At 51.7% G+C, this 16021-nt stretch overlaps 1 protein-coding gene across 1 annotated transcript in view; it reads right to left on the bottom strand.

Moving 5' to 3' along the window:
• The window catches only part of GNAI3 (G protein subunit alpha i3), a 34663-nt gene that overhangs the window by 9520 nt on the left and 9122 nt on the right, over positions 1-16021 (bottom strand). Inside the window, exons 2-4 of the mRNA XM_084276014.1 lie at positions 7339-7381; positions 7088-7229; positions 5524-5681 (exon numbers count right to left, since the gene is read on the bottom strand). Coding sequence (XP_084132140.1) covers positions 5524-5681; positions 7088-7229; positions 7339-7381 — 343 coding nt within the window. The remainder of the gene's footprint in view (positions 1-5523; positions 5682-7087; positions 7230-7338; positions 7382-16021) is intronic.

Raw genomic sequence — 16021 nt, 5'->3', positions numbered from 1 at the left:
CTGGTGCTTGAAAGCAAAGGGGAGGGGGAAACCCCAGAGAGAAATGGTGTAGGGTTAATCTGGTGGGGTGTCAGGGAATTCAGGTCAGGGAAGGAGACATGCTGGAATATAGGATGGGTGATCAGAAACTCTGCTAATTGCTCGTTAGACTGCTGATAATTACCTGCAGGATGTGCAGACTGCACAAGCTTTGAGCAAAAGAAGTAGTGAAACCAGCAACTGAAACATTTCAAGCCATGATCTGATGTCTCCATGGATCAGGGCAAAGTAACTGCAGGACAACAGGGTGCTGTCACCCTGCTGCACCGCCTGACCGCCTGTTGGGCTTCACCCCCAAACTGTGGGCAAAGGTCCCAGCCCCTTCTCCAGGGCATTAGCCTGGAGAGCTACAGAGCTGTTTGCTCATGTCACAGGTACAGAGAAACAGGAAGCTGCAATGTAAGAGATGTTGGTGTCTGAAACACTACCCCAAAACAGGAGGGCAGTTGGTACAGGGATGTGGTGGTTTAGCCCTGGCTGGAGGCCAGACGTCCACCCAAGTAGGTCTATCACTCCCCTTTTCAGTTGGACAGGGGAGAAAATATGTATTGAGAGGCTTAGGAGTGAGATAAGGAGAGGGAGAGATCATCCTGTCATCAACAACATGGGCAAAACAGACTCAAGACAGAGTGAAGGACAAAAACCTCACTAAACACACAGTGAAACCAGAGTTGGATAATGAGAAGTGTGACCAGATCTTAAAGCACCTTCCCTCCACCTCTCCCTTCTTAGCAGACTTCACTCTAGTCATGATTTCACTCCCTTCTTTCCCCCCCTTGTGGCACAGGGAGGGGCAGGGACTGGGGAAATGGGGGTTTCTTCTCCAGGCACCATCTGATAACAGCACCCAGCTATGCAGAACTGCAACAAGGGATGTTATCAGCTGGTGCCTGGAGAAGACACCGAGTGCTTGAACATCCACAGTTCAGAGCAAGAATTGCTCAACTGTTCTTCAAAAACATGCAAACCATGATGATTCCAGGCTGGAGCAGTGTCAGGTTCTCTCTGGGGGCTCACCCCCACCCACAGGTTACACCAAGCTCTCTTCTGAGAGGATTTCATCAGGAGGAGGGATGGACTGATCAGGATTTGAGTCTTTGCCCTAGTAAAATTCTTCTCCAAAATCTTAGAGCCAGACCTCACTCTTCTACAAGGGAGCAAGCAGATTCTGGGGTTGTTCACTTGCTCTAAATTAACTTGATCAAGGTCTGGACCACCACAATACAGAGGCAGACATCAGTTCCCAGTCCTTCCAGCTACATTAGCCAGGCTGAGATTGCTGCTCGGCTTCAGCGAGCACAGAGGAAAGGTGGAGGGGAATGGCAGGGATATCATAGAATCCCAGACTGGTCTGGGTTGGAAGGGACCCCAAGGATCACAGAGCTCCAACCCCCTGCCACAGGCAGGGACACCAACCTCCAGGCCTGGAGCTACACAAGGTTGCCCAGGGGCCCATCCAACCTGGCCTTGAACACCCCCAGGGGTGGGGCACCCACCCCCTCTCTGGGCAGCCTGTTCCAGCCCCTCACCACTCTCTCTGCAAAGAACTTCCCCCTAATATCTCATCCAACTCTTCCCTCCTCCAGCTTCACTCCATCCCCCTTGTCCTGCCAGTCTCTGCCCTTTAACAAGCCGATTCCCCTCCTGTTCCTCTGCTCCCTTCAAGGACTGTAAGGCTGCAATGAGGTCCCCCCACAGCCTTAATGATGATGATGATGATGGTTGCCTCCTCCCCTCCCACGCAGCCCCCTGCCTTCTGGGGCAGCTCTCAGATCTCTGCCTGCACAGGGGGAAGTGCTCAGCAAGGCAGGAAACAGCAGGAAGAGAAGTTTTCAGAACAATTGGGCGCTGCCCAGCAAGCCCTGGCGCTGTGCCACGGCGCTCTCGCTCTTGACGCTGCTTCATCTTCACAAGCAATGGCTCAGATCTTCCTTGGATTTCCCTCCCTCCTCCCAGGAAATTGCATGGAGAAAGCTGAGACCTCCACAGCCACGAGAAGGGATGGGGAGACATCCAGCCTTTAAGCGTGACGGGAGGAATTCGGTAACACAGACTCACAGGGGTTTGGAAGGGACCTCCAGAGCTCATCGAGTCCAACCCCCCTGCCAAAGCAGCTCCCTAGGACAGGTCACACAGGTTGGGTCTTGAATAGCTCCAGAGAAGGAGACTCCACACACCCCTGGGCAGCCAGTCCCAGGGCTCTGTCACCCTCACTGGGAAGAAGTTTTCCACAGATTGATGTAGAACATCCTGTTCTCCAGCTTGAAGCCATCACCCCTTGTCCTGTCCCCAGAGACACTGAGAAGAGGCTGGCCATGTCCCCCTGTGTCCCACACTTGAGATATTTATAAACATTAATAAGATCCCCTCTTAGCCTTCTCTCCAGGCTGAACAGCCCCAGCTCACTCAGCCTTTCCTCACAGGGGAGATGCTCCAGGCCCTTCAGCATCTCTGTAGCCTCCTCTGGACTCTCTCCAGGAGATCCCTGTCTGTTTGATCCCAGGGAGCCCAGAACTGGACACAACACTCCAGGTAGGAGTACAATACACCAGCCAGGGCAGCTCAGGGTCCACACAGTGAGCAGAGGGGGCACGGTGAGGCCCTGCAGAAGAACACGGGTCTTCTGCTGCATGACCGAGCTGAAGGAACCACTCACAGTGTTTCCCAACTGCCCAGTTGCTGGGCTACCAGATCAAAATAATGCTGGTTTAGTGCAACTTCCTGTGGTCTTCAGAGGGGAAGTAAGATTCTGAAGAAAAAAAAAGAGCCACATGGGGCATCACCAGGCTGAAAGCTCCCTGCCACACAGATCTGACACTGCTCCGTGACCGCAGTTCATCACAGCAGCTCTACCAGGACCAAAACCCAGACACCAGTGGGTTGTAGATACTCAGGAACAGGAGTAACCATCCCAAATCCGGTCTGGGAGGCTGGGACATTGGTGGGCACCTACCAGAGCACGCTAACATCCTCTCTCCCCAACCTGCTCTGCTTCCAAACCCCTTTCTGCCCTGTTTTCTCCAGCCCACCTTCATTCTCCTCTGCTTTCACAGCTGACCATCAAGCCCACAAAACCAAGGTTCCCCATCTTCAGCTGCTTCTTCAGCTCTGCTCAACCACTCAGACTTTCTGCCCTACATCCTCTGCTCAGGAAGTCCCTGAAGCTTTCCTTTTCCTCTCCTTATCTTTTCATCACATTATCCCCTCCTTCTCCCCTCTCCTCATTCCTTTTCCTTCCCTCCCTTTGAAGCTGAAGTTTCCTCCTTGCACGTGTATCTGAGAAAGCCTCTTGTCAACTCGCTCTCCTTGATCTGAGCCCATGATAGCCTGCCAAGGTGGGACAAATTTAGAAGAATTCTTCCTTATTTTCAAGCTAAAATATGCTCTGTACAGCAGGAGCCTGCAGGCAGCAGAGCCACAACATCTGAGGTTTCTTTGTAAAGCACTTGCAAACTGGGTTGGGCTTTTTTATTTTTTTTGCTTCCAAAGGCTTAAAACTTGGCTAAATTGAGAGGAGTTTTTAGCTGGACATCAGGAGGGACGCTTAATCCCAAAATCATCCTTCCAGAGTTGCAAATATTTGTTCTAGAGAAACCAAGCGCATGACTTGAAGGGGAGAAAAAAGAGAGAGAGAGAAAGAAAAGCAAGGACTGTTTTGCACATTAAAAGAAAACTAACCTGCCTCTTGGAAACAGATGAGGTATCTCCTCAAAAATGCTCATTAACCAGCCAGCAGCAGCCTATTTATCTGGTCATAACTCTCCCATTGTTAAGCAATTGTGTTTGTTTGGAACAACAAGCAGGTTTATAGGCAGCCGGCAGCACTGCCTGTGTGGGGACAGGGGAGGGAACAGGGAGCTGCTAGGGAGACAGCAGAGGGAACAGGGAGCTGCTAGGGAGACAGCAGAGGGAACAGGGAGCTGCTAGGGAGACAGCAGAGGGAACAGGGAGCTGCTAGGGAGAAGGGCTCTGTGAATATCCACCTGCCAGCATGAGCACTGTGGGAAGCTGATGCTCACTGTGGATGTGGTGGTTTAATCGAGTTTAGGAGCTGGTGCTTCTTGGTAAAGAGAGTTTTGTACAAATAGTATGGTAAGAGTCTATTGTTATGATGAAGGAATGAGATTAATGAGGAGGTATTTACTGCTGGGTAGTCACAGGTGGTTTCAAACAGTAAGTTTAATCCCACAAAGCTGCCTCAGTGTCCTGTGTATCACCCTTCCCATGGAGGAGTTAGTCCTCAGCCCAGTTAAGCAGTAGATAGTTGAAGGACTGACTGGGGTAAGATCACAAATATTCAGTTTAAGAGAAGAACAAGGTATTTTATTAAGTAGAGTTCTAAAAATGTAGATGTTTAACATAGAATATCAAGACCTTGGGAAAGATGAAGAGGAGCTTGTGACCTCTGAGACAGATCAGCAGCATCGAAGATCTGAAGCAGAACTGAGACTGAGCAATCAGTGATACCCAAGGAGAAGATGGCAAAGGCAAACGATGGGCTTTCAGCCACCCAAAAGGGAGGACTTTGTCTGCTCAAAACAGGGGACTCTGTTTATTCAAAATGGGGGACTTTGTCTATCATCTAATTGTGTTGATATATAGATCACAGACATAACATTTGGGTTGCCACTCACAGAGGTGATGGCCCAACCCTGAGTTGTTCATAAAAGCAAGCCCAGAGTAACCCAAAGTTTAGTGAAATTCTTTAACACCTCTCTCCATGGGGATGAGGAGGGCAGGCAGCTGATCACTGCTCTGACAGCAGCCTGCATTAAGATGGCTTAAGTTATTCCTCCACTAAAACCAGACTGACATCACCCAGGCATGAAATAAGGAACAGGGAGGTTCCTGTGTGAGTAAGGTTAGTTCCAATACTACACAGAGTGAAGACAAACAGCTTGAGGAGCTAAAGCATGAAGTCACCTGGTGAGCCCAGCCCTGTGTAAACCAGTACAACCAAGGGTGTTCAGCCTGAAGAAGAGGAGGCTGAGGGGAGACCTTCTCACCCCTCCACTGCCCTGCCAGGAGGGTGCAGAGAGGTGAGTGATGGTCTCTTCAGCCAGGGGACAGGAGATGGGACAAGGGGCAATGGCCTCATGCTGCCCCAGGGCAGGGTCAGAGCAGATGGGAGGGGAAAAGTTCTTCCCCAAAAGGGTTATTTGGCACTGGCACAGGCTGCCCAGGGAGCGGGCTGAGTCACCAGCCTGGGATGGATTTAAGAGACAAGCAGACAAGTTGCTCAGGGAGATGGTTTAGCACAGGACAGGAACAGTTGGACTCAGTCTCAAAGGTCTTTTCCAACCCAGTGATTCTGTGATTGATAATGTAAGCACAGCGATTCCATACCCTGCCCACCCAGGGACCACCCAGGGACCACTCTGCCCATCCAGGGACCACCCTGCCCACCCAGGGACCACCCTGCTTTCAGGCACTCCCACCCTTTCCTGCCCACTGAGTGCCCAGAAGCCGGTCAGGGTTCCTTACTATGAGGCAGAGTCGTTGAGCTGGTACTCCCTGGATCTGCTGAAGCAGGCCTGCACCCCAGAATCTCTCCACAGCCGCTTGATGACGCCAGCCAGCTCGGCGGTCATCACGCCCTCCTCAGCGCTGCCAGCTAACACGAACAGCTGGCGGGCATCGTCCTGCGGGAAGAGGGGGAACAAAACCAGGCTGGATCTAGTTCATACCCTCACAAACCACCAGGAACAGCCCTCTGGGCTGCCAGCTGCCCTAAGGAACTGTGGTGTCCTCTCTCACGCTGTCTGTCCACTCAAAGCACCAAGCTATTGATAAATCATAGGGTTTAAATTGAAAAAGCTCCATTTTAAGTTTGACAGCATGGTGACAGGGAGTGATTCAGTATCAAAAGCAAGCTTTGGGTGACTACAGGTTTGAAGCTTTGAGGATTTGCTATTTGCTGTCAGAAGTAAGGGACAGCGATTTCTTCTGAGAGGATCTCATCAGGAGGAGGGATGGACTGATCAGGATTTGAGTCTTTGCCCTAGTAAAATTCTTCTCCAAAATCTCAGAGCCAGACCTCACTCTTCTACAAGGGAGCAAGCAGATTTTGGGGTCATTCACTTGCTCTAAATTAACTTGATCAAGGTCTGGACCACCACTATACAGAGGCAGACATCAGTTCCCAGTCCTTCCAGCTACATGAGCCAGGCTGAGATTGCTGCTCGGCTTCAGTGAGCACAGAGGAAAGGTGGAGGGGAATGGCAGGGATATCATAGAATCCCAGACTGGGCTGGGTTGGGAGGGACCCCAAGGATCACAGAGCTCCAACCCCCTGCCACAGGCAGGGACACCAACCTCCAGGCCTGGAGCTACACAAGGTTGCCCAGGGCCCCAGCCAACCTGGCCTTGAACATCCCCAGGGATGGGGCACCCACCCCCTCTCTGGGCAGCCTGTTCCAGCCCCTCACCACTCTCTCTGTAAAAAACTTCCCCCTAATCTCTCATCTCACCCTTCCCTCCTCCAGCTTCACTCCATCCCCCTTGTCCTGCCATTATCTACCCTTTTAAAAAGCTGATCCCCCTATATCATAACCTCAAAATACCCATGGTCACATCAGAGTGGGCTACTTTGAGTGCTGCCTTCTTGAAGGTTTGGAGTCAATCACTAATAACAGCCCAAGGAATCAGCACAACAGGGGGAAATGGGGCTTCAAACCCCAAAAGTATTAACAGGACAAATACAAGTAGTGACAATTAGTAGGATTTCTTTGGCTCAGCTTAAAAATTAACTGTGAAACACTTCTGAGGCCTGATCTCAAGCCACTTACAAACAAAAAGTGAGAATTGTGTTGAAATTTCAAACAGCTCAGACAAAGGCTTGGGGATTAGGTAGCTTGTTGAGTAGACTACTAAAGGTTCTTACCCACAGCCTCAGTACAATACTCGTACTAGTAATACATCATGGATTATGAAAGGTCTTTCACTATTTCATCTTGTAACAAGATGTGAGGAGGGTGGACTGAATTCCAAGCTTCATTAACAGGATTCACAGCAGCCTCAGACTGAAGGAAATAAGTGAAATACTTACTGCTCTGGCAACTTCTCCAAAGTCTATCTTTAGCCTTCCCATGGCTCTTATGATTGCAATGATGGACTGGATCGTATTGCTGTAGACAACCACTTTGTACTGTTTGCATTCTTCCTCCGAGTAGCCATCCTCATGAATAATCCTGGAAGAAAACCAAGCCATCAGTCCTGAACCAAAGCAGAAGGGCACCGTGGATTCCAGCCCCCAGCCTCCCACAGAAACACAGTTTACATGCCTGTGCTCTCACTTACTTCATCTGCTTCACAATGGTACTTTTCCCAGACTCTCCAGCACCTGAAAAACACACACACACACAAAAACACAGTTAGCAACCATGTGAAATTAAGAGGAAAGGCAGGATTTACCCTTCCTAGCTCTCACACGGAGGTTAACAGGGTCTGGAGTGAGACTTCTGCTGTCCCAGCCCCCCAGGGGGATTGCTGAAGGGTTCCCCAGGTACATCCTGGGTCTGGCTGACAGATGCCAATGTGCATTATGCATTCGGATGCTGAAACCCCACAGAGTTACTGGATTTCCTGATCACCAGGAGGTAGGTCTGAAAAACCAGGCCAAGGCTTTATCTAATGAATTATCTACCATCCCCTCTCTTCCAGCTCAGTAGCTACAGCCCAGGCAGCCCTACAGCTCAGTGCATCATCACCTGCTACCCACTGTCACCGAGCCAGGCTGGAGAAAAGAATTCTCCTGGAATCACCATGTGGATGTGGGCACAGATCCTGGAGATTTTCTATTTAGTTTTATGAGGTACATCTAAATCTGAAGCAATCTTGTGTGATACACAGTGGAAGGGAAGTAGATCCCAAACAGAGCTTGAAAGCATGGTGGAAAGATGTAGTTGTGCTCCCATGACCCATCGGTAGCGCGGGTAAGTGCGCCGACACTGCTCCTGAGCTGGATACCTCAAACTGCTCTGCTGAAATTCAATCAGGATACTTGTCTAGACTTGAAGAGGCAGCTCAGGTGCCTGTGAATCACCAGCAGGAAGATCAGAGACCTGAGGCTCCTGCTCTAACCCTCTGGCTCCCAACAGGCTCCCACAGTCGCTAGAGAACTGGGGGATGTTCACCGTGGCACACCCATACACACCCACCCACAGGATGCACAGGGCAAACCTGAGCTGAGGGACAAGCTCTGGGCTCTGAGCTGCCCCCAGGATGAGGATTGTTACTCTGGGAATGAGGGGGAAGAGTTAGTTTGGGTTTGGCTTGGGAAGGAGCCATCGCTGCAGGATGGCACACAGTTGGAGCCTGGGACCCGCAGGCTGTGGCACTGCAGCCTCCTGTCAAAGGAAGGCAGAGACACCTGGATTGCCAAACCTCTGCAGGGCTGGAGGAGCAGCATTATCCCTGTCTGTCTGAAGAAACAACAGCTAAGGCTGGCTGGTTTTCACAGAGCACTCAGAAACCATGTCCCACCCCCACAGAAACCCCTCTGCACCCCCATGACACAGCTGCATGGCTCGGCGCAGCGAGGACATCCACTCCAGGAGTCAAAGCCCTCATGTTGTCACACTCCACCGAGCTCTGCAGCCAACAGCAGCTGGAGCTACAGTGCCTGTAGGGTGTCTGCACGGTGCCTGAAGCACAGGCAAAGCAGACACAGCATTACTGCCTGTCAGCAGAAGAGCTGGTCCTGGGTAACTCCACCTGGGGTGACCACAACACCAGGAGTTCAGCACAAAGGAGCCGGATCAGTCGTTGTCTTCAGGGCTCCTCAGCCTTAGAGGCTCACTCTGAGCTGCAGAACTGGGTGTGCTGAAGGCTAAGGAATGAAGTTGAGCCTGCCTGGGTTCGGATATATGACTCAAGAGATCCTGGATGGGCTAAGAGACAGACCCAAGCTCCCACTCACTTCTGGCATCAAGGCACCAGATGTCCCAGCCTGTGGAGTCTACACAACGCAGCAGCGTGCTAACCCAGCACAGCATTGCTGCAAGCACAGAGAGCTTTGTTGGAAGAGAAAACACAATAAATCATTTTTACATTATCAGACCAACAGGAGAGAAAGAAAAAACCCAACAGACCAGGTTTCAGGAACATCAGGCTGTAAAAACTGGGCTGAGGCATACTGCTCTGGGAAAAACCCCATGCACAAAGCAGAACAGGCTTCTGGTGCTACCTTTGGGAAGGCAAGGCTTCCAGGAAAGAGCTTCCCAAGCCCCCTACAACATCCAGAGAGGTCACTGCTGTGTGCTGGTGTCACTGGCATGTCCTGGAAGCCTGGGACAGCCAACTCCTTGGAACGGCACCACACACAGGGTGGGAAAGCAGCGGTGCTCACTTCTCTTCCCAGTCTCAGGACTTCATGTCAGTGGGGCAGAACCACCAAGAAATCAAAGCCCTGAAGATAAGAGGTCACTCCAGGCTTGTGCAGACAATCGTTTACAGGCTGCTCCCTTGCCTGGAGTTTCATTCCCCTCTGAGCCTGTTTCACATCGCTTCGGGCTCTTCCCGGCATCGCTGCAGATCCCTTCTGGCTGGTAAGGGGATGAGAAGTACTGGCAGGAGCCTTGAGGTGCCAGGAAAGACCAAACCCAACTGCTGCTTTCTGAAGTTACCCAACAGCCCAAATACAAGCAGCTCATTCACCAGCAGTGAGCTCATCGTGCCACCCCCAGCCCAGACCCATCGTCGGCAATCGGGGACCGGAGGAGGACGACGGAGCCGTTACCGCCTCAGGCTTCATTTCCAGCTCCCAAGTTCATCCTGGTCAGACCCCAGATGTTGAGGAGGATTCCTAAGGATCCATCTCTGGATGAAATGACAAGCAAAAAGTTTCTCCAGCACGGGACAAGGTCATTTCTGAGCTGAAGGTGCATTTCCCAGTTGCACTTAAGACAGTTTCAAGCCAAACAAGCAGCCAAATATTTTTACAGCTCTTGGTGGTTGAGGAGAGTAAATGCAAATCAGCCTCTTCACACAGTGAGAGCTTTCACAGTAGGACAAACACTGGCAGGTTCTCAGGCTGCCAAATGGGAGGCAAATCAAGTCAAACGATGCTTTAACTCGTTAGGGCCATTTACAGGTGCTGTGGGGTTACACCTCCATCAGGGGGGGTTACACCTCCATCAGGGGGGGTTACACCTCCATCAGGGGGGGTTACACCTCCATCAGGGGGGGTTACACCTCCATCGTGGTCAAGTGGCTGGACAAGGATTTCTGCTTCCTGGGATCCAGGAGAGAGAAGGACAAGAGGAGGAAAACGCTGGTGGTGTTCAATGGAGAAGTACCCGGTGCCTCTGTGACACAGCTCCTGGGGGTGCCAGAGCTGGGATCTACAGCTCAAAGCACTTTAAATGCTGATTGCCAAGATCTCCCTTGAGTTTCCCCCTCTCGACATGCCCCCTGGGGGACTGCAACACCAGCACCTGCCCCCAAGAGCAGGAAAACTAGTTCTGAGATAGCTCCACACAGAGCCGTTTAAATCCCTTTGCCCACAGCTCAGGTTGAAGGGTTTCCAGGTTACAGCCTCTCAGGACAAAACACTTTCAGGCTGGCAAATTACAAATCTGCAAGCCAAAGAATTTCAGTCTGGAATTATTCCTGAGCAGGAGGTAATTCCACTTTTTTTTCCTCCTTCCCATGAGGCTCAAAGCAATCAGTGGCTCAGGCTCATGTAGAGCAGGCAACGTCAACTAGATTCCACCTTCAAAGCCAGGCAAGAAGCATTAACAAGGAAGAAGAACAAAGCATATTTTCAGGAGGACCCCCCCCCAAAATGTGCTCAGGTGTTGGAGTTAACACCTTGTACCCCAGCAAACCCCAGGGCTTGAAGCACACCATGCCAGGTCTCTCTGCTCCAGGCTCCATCCAAAACCAGCAGCGTTGCAGGAAACACCCTTCCCTTCAGCAGCTGGCTTTGCTTTTGTTATCTCCTCTTCTCCCAGCTGCCCAGATGTCTGCACCCCGCTGGCTGGCAGGGATTTGAACTGAGATGGCATCAAGAAGGGCTGGGGAATATCAGGGTGCTCCTGCTGCGGCTCCCTGGGCGCTCAGCACGGCAGCGTTTGTGCTCAGATGTGAAAACCTTCATGCTCTGTACCAGCACTTCCACCCTGGGAGGAACCCAACACCTCTTTTCCATTTCCCATGCCATCCTCCACGCCTCCCATAAGAAGGTGCAACAACTTGAAAGCTCCAGTGTCCCCAAACTGGGGCCATTCATCCCAGAGTCCCACCAGCTGGGCCTGAGAAGGGGCTTTTGATCAGAACCTCCCTGGCTTTTCATTCCTCATCGTCATTTCTGCTGCCATTTCCTCCTTAGACTATCTTAAAATAATCTGCTGCTGCAGCAGGCAGTGCTGAGCTCGTACTACCTGTCACTTGACTGACAAAACACTATCAGATACAATTATGCCATGACAACACCGCCAAGTTGGTTATACAACACTAATTCAGTTACCCTGCTGGGTTAACTCCTTCCCTTCCCCTCTGCAACCCCCACACACTTCAGCAGGGTTTAAAGGAGCAGCAATCCTCACTCTCACAGGAGTTACTCACCCTATACCTTCTGAAGGACCAGGAGAGGGAAGAAATAGCAACCTACATCCTCTGGCCCTCTCTCCTTACCTACTACAACCCAGAACTGGCTCCTGCAGCAGACACAGCACAGCCGAGCAGTCAGTCCCCTCCTCTGGGGTGTTATTGCTACAGGAGTTTTACTCCACGTTCCAGGTGCTCTCTGGGACTCTCCATCTCGTTAAACAGTCATTTAGAAACGCCTGCCCTCCAGCTCTGTTTGCTGGGAGCTCCTGCTGGGGTGGCAGCTGCTTGCCCAGGAGATGGCCAAGGTTCAGGCAGGGATCCATCCCCACTGCTCAGAGACAGAAGCAAGCTGTAGCACTGCCTGTGGCTAGTCCCAGGTACCTGTACAACACCCTCCCACGCAGCACAAGCCTTTCTCAGGGCCATCTCTCACTTTGTACCTTCTACTCTTACCTCACCCCCCCCACCCCAAACACAGGCTACAACCATTTGCAGTTTACTCCTTTTACTTCCCAGCATCAGCATCTCCAGGTCCTGCTTCTGTCCCCCAGCACAACTTCTGTGGGTGCACACACCCCACCAGCTGTTCTCCTCTTCCCAACTCACTGGAGCGGCTGTGAAAGGGTTTGCATAAAGAAATCCACATTGGATCTACTGTGTAAACAGTTTGTAGTCTGCACCCTTTGTTCCCTGCTATCACTCAGCTTCATTAACCCGAAGCAGGAAGGTGTTTACACTTACAGCCTGGCTTAAGCCTTCAGTCGAGTACCTTGGGGGGTGTGGGGGGGCAGGATTAGGAATTTAAATGCCACTGAAACATTGCTCCAACCTACAGAAAACCTGATGCTTCACATTAGAAATTAAGCTGATGAGTGAGAGTGGATAGAGTTACATTGGAATGCCTTGGGACCCTTCCTGGGATCAGGAGCAGGGACCAGATGGGGAGCTAGAAGGAGTTCCAAAATCATGACCCGCACCCCCAGCCAGCATTGGGTTCAAAAAGTATGGAAACTGGAGTGTTTTCTGGGATGTTTCTGCCTGTAACAGGAAAAGCAAACCTGTCCCTGGCTCTGTGAGTCACACAGCTACTCAGGGATCACCTTTCGTCACCAGAAACCGGCACTGACCTGAGCAGGGATGTGGTAACTCCATGGAAAAAGTGCCTCAGGAGTCCCAACTCGGCTTTTCCCCAATTAGCAGGGCAGGAATCTCTCTATCCCACAGCTCTGGGGTTTGCCCCCACTTATGGATGTGAGAATTCAGCAAAGATCTTGTTCTCCAACGCATCCTTCAGCTAGCAACCCCTTCTCTCCAGAAACCAGGCTGAGCTGAGGGGTAGTGGGAGCTGTGGTGCCTCCCCAGAGCTCAGCCCAAAGTAACACCCCCAAGAGCAACACCCCAAGAGCTCTGGGGAGAGCTTGGCACCGCTGAACAGCGCTGGGCTCCCTTCTGCTGGAAAGGGTGGTGAGTCAGGTAGAAGTCCTACAGCCAGATCCCTTTTTCCTCTGGAGAGGGAAGGGAACCTGAGCAGCTTTCAAGCCAGATCAGTGCTGGCACTGGGAACAGGATGGCTACAGAGGGAGGGAAATTATCATCCAACCACTTCCCCCAAGGAGCCTTTCCTGTAGCTGGGGGTTACAGGGAAGAGAGCAATAAGCAAGCGACCAAAACTCAGCACAGACTGGGAATTACAGGTCTACACACCCCCCCACACACTCTGGGTAAAATGTTTGCTTTTAAAGCAATTACTTCTTAATTCAGCCCACTCAGGAAACACGAGGGTAGGTCAAAGTCTAGCCCTGCCTTCCAGAAACAAGCAATCCAGTTCACTGCTCTGGAAGGTACAAACAATCTTATTTTAAGTGCTTTTTCCCCTAAAGCTGTAGCAAAGCTGCACTCAGCTGGGCTTGGGGTGAGGGGACTTTTGGTTTTCCCCTCCAATTAAGGGCAAAAAACCCTACAGCATCTGAAAGTGTCAGAAGAGAAACCAGGTCAGTGCTGAAACAAATCCTTACTGGGCACACAGAAGAGATGATGCACCTGGAAGAGCCATTAAAGCACAAAAATTAAAGGGCTGACATGTTCCTGATTCCAGCCTCTAGAGAAGAGGGTGCACAGCCTGTAACTACAGCAACGGCCCCTATCGCCTCTCAAATCTCAGCAGGGGTTTGGCAGAAACTTTGCCAGCCCATTCCTGAGGCAGGAGGATGCTGCAACCCTCCCTGAACTCTTGTAATCCAGAGGAATTTCTTAGGGCTTGCAATATCCTCTGAGGAACAGCTTGGGAATAACCCCAAAGAGTTGATGTGAAGAGCTGAGCTGCAGACCTGGGAAGATGACCTGAGGTGCAGCTCTGGAGACAGATGGAATCGCCTGGCTGTGGTTACAGCCCCACCTGCAACCCTCCCAAACCAAACAATCTCCCCTCAAACAGACTAAAAAGGGGCCAAACCAACAGCATGACATAGCTGGGAGGAGCCCAGCCCCCAAAATATCAGCAGAGCTTCTGCAAGCATGGAGCAGGAGCTACTCAAATCATCAGAAACCCTGATGGGTATCATCTCCCTGAGAAAACAGATGTTTCCTTTTGTCAACATTTATTCAGCATCCCGCCCCAGCAAGCACCCAGGGGTACTTCCCCTTACACACACCAGCTCCTGGGAGGTTTGTATTCCACCAGAGAGGCTGTTGGACACCCCCACACACACCCTCCTACAGCCCCTGTAGCTCTACACCTGCATTTCTGGAAAGCCAAACTACCACAGAATCACAGAATGGGCAGGGCTGGAAGGGACCTCAAAGCCCATCCAGTCCCACCCCCTGCCATGGGCAGGGACACCTCTCACCAGCCCAGGCTGCTCAAGGCCCATCTAAAGTGGCCTTGGACACCTGCAGTGAGGGGGCAGCCACCACCTCCCTGGGCAGCCTGTGCCAGGGCCTCACCACCCTCAGAGTGAAGAATTTCTTCCTAATATCCGACTTAAATCTCCCCTCTTCCAATTCAAACCCCTTCCCCCTTGTCCCATCGCTCCATGCCCTTCTAAAAAGTCCCTCCCCAACTTCCTTGTAGCCCCTTCAGGTACTGGAAGGTGCTCTCCCTGGAGCCTCCTCTTCTCCAGGCTCAACAAGCCCAGCTATCAGCTCCTCTCTGCCTCTTCCATCCCCTTGGTTTCTAGCCCCACTGTAGCACATGCAAATCTGCCTTCCCCACATCCCTGCACGTGTATTTTGAAGCCAGTGCAAGCTGCAAGCCCTGCTAAAATCCATCCCACCTCCCCTTGTCAAGATTTTTTCCTACCCTTGGATATCACAAAAAAGGGGGTTCAAAAACCTCCAGAATCAAAGGCAGCAAGAACTGCCCTGGGAATCAGGAAAAGGGGGGGGGGGAAACCCATGAGGGAAAGGTGCAGCAGTGTCAAAGCAGCAGGCTATGGAAGGTACAGCTATTGTTAGAAGAGTCAACAGGAACTGGGACAGCTTCAGTCAACACTCAGCTGTGGCAAGAACAACGCACTGGAAAAAATCCTACATGCAAATAAAGCTGGGTGTAGGGGCTGAGTAAGGCTTAACTTTGAGGGCACGGGAGCCAGCATTGTAGGGTAAAGCACTTGGAAGGTGTTGCTGCTGCTGGACAAAATAAAACCAGAGGGTTCTCTACAGGATGCTGTTCTGAAAGCTGCAGTAACACAGGCCTTGGGATTTCCAAGAAGACACAGGGTACTGGTGTACCTGTGCTGCTGGTGATGGGCTTTACCCCTGCAGAAGGGACCTGGGAGATGCTCAGGCCCAGCAGCAGCCACGGAGGAGGATGCCCCAACACAGAGGGTGAGCGATACAAGAGCTGTGGCCAACCCAAGATGCACCCTGTGCTGTCCCACGCTCACAGCCACCCCACACTGCCTGCCTCCACGTTTGGTTCCCATATGAATCCTATAACATCCCCATATGGAAAGGATCAGGGAAGGAATTAGCCTTGTGCATCACCCCAGCCGTTCAACACCCCTCGGAACGCTGTGTGGATAAGCCTGGAAACCATGACCCTGTAACTGCCTCGGTGACGAGCATCAGCCACGGGCACCCCAAACCTTCTCCTTTTTGCCTCAGATCTTTCCTTAAAGGCTTTGGAGGTGATTTTTAAAGGCCCCTTAGAAGCAGCAGCCTTGGAGCACTTGGCACGGCGACTGCCGAGGCCGAAGCTCATCTGTCAAAGGCAGAGCGGGCGCCAGGCAGCCGGTGCCAGCACGGCCAGAGGCGCCCAGCCGATCCCATCTGCAAACACCCTCCTGCGTCACCGCCTGACAGCAGCAGGGACTGGGAAACGCCGGTTGCCATACTGGAGTGGGGTTAAAAACCACCTTGTGATTGAGACATCCCTGGGAATTCTGCACCAGGCCCACCAAGCACTGGGAAAAGCCTGGGAAGCTGAGCT

The sequence above is a fragment of the Gallinula chloropus genome (assembly GCF_964237585.1).
Source record: "Gallinula chloropus genome assembly, chromosome: 27".
Classification (NCBI taxonomy): Eukaryota; Metazoa; Chordata; class Aves; order Gruiformes; family Rallidae; genus Gallinula; species Gallinula chloropus.
This window is presented reverse-complemented; position numbering and strand designations above follow the sequence as displayed.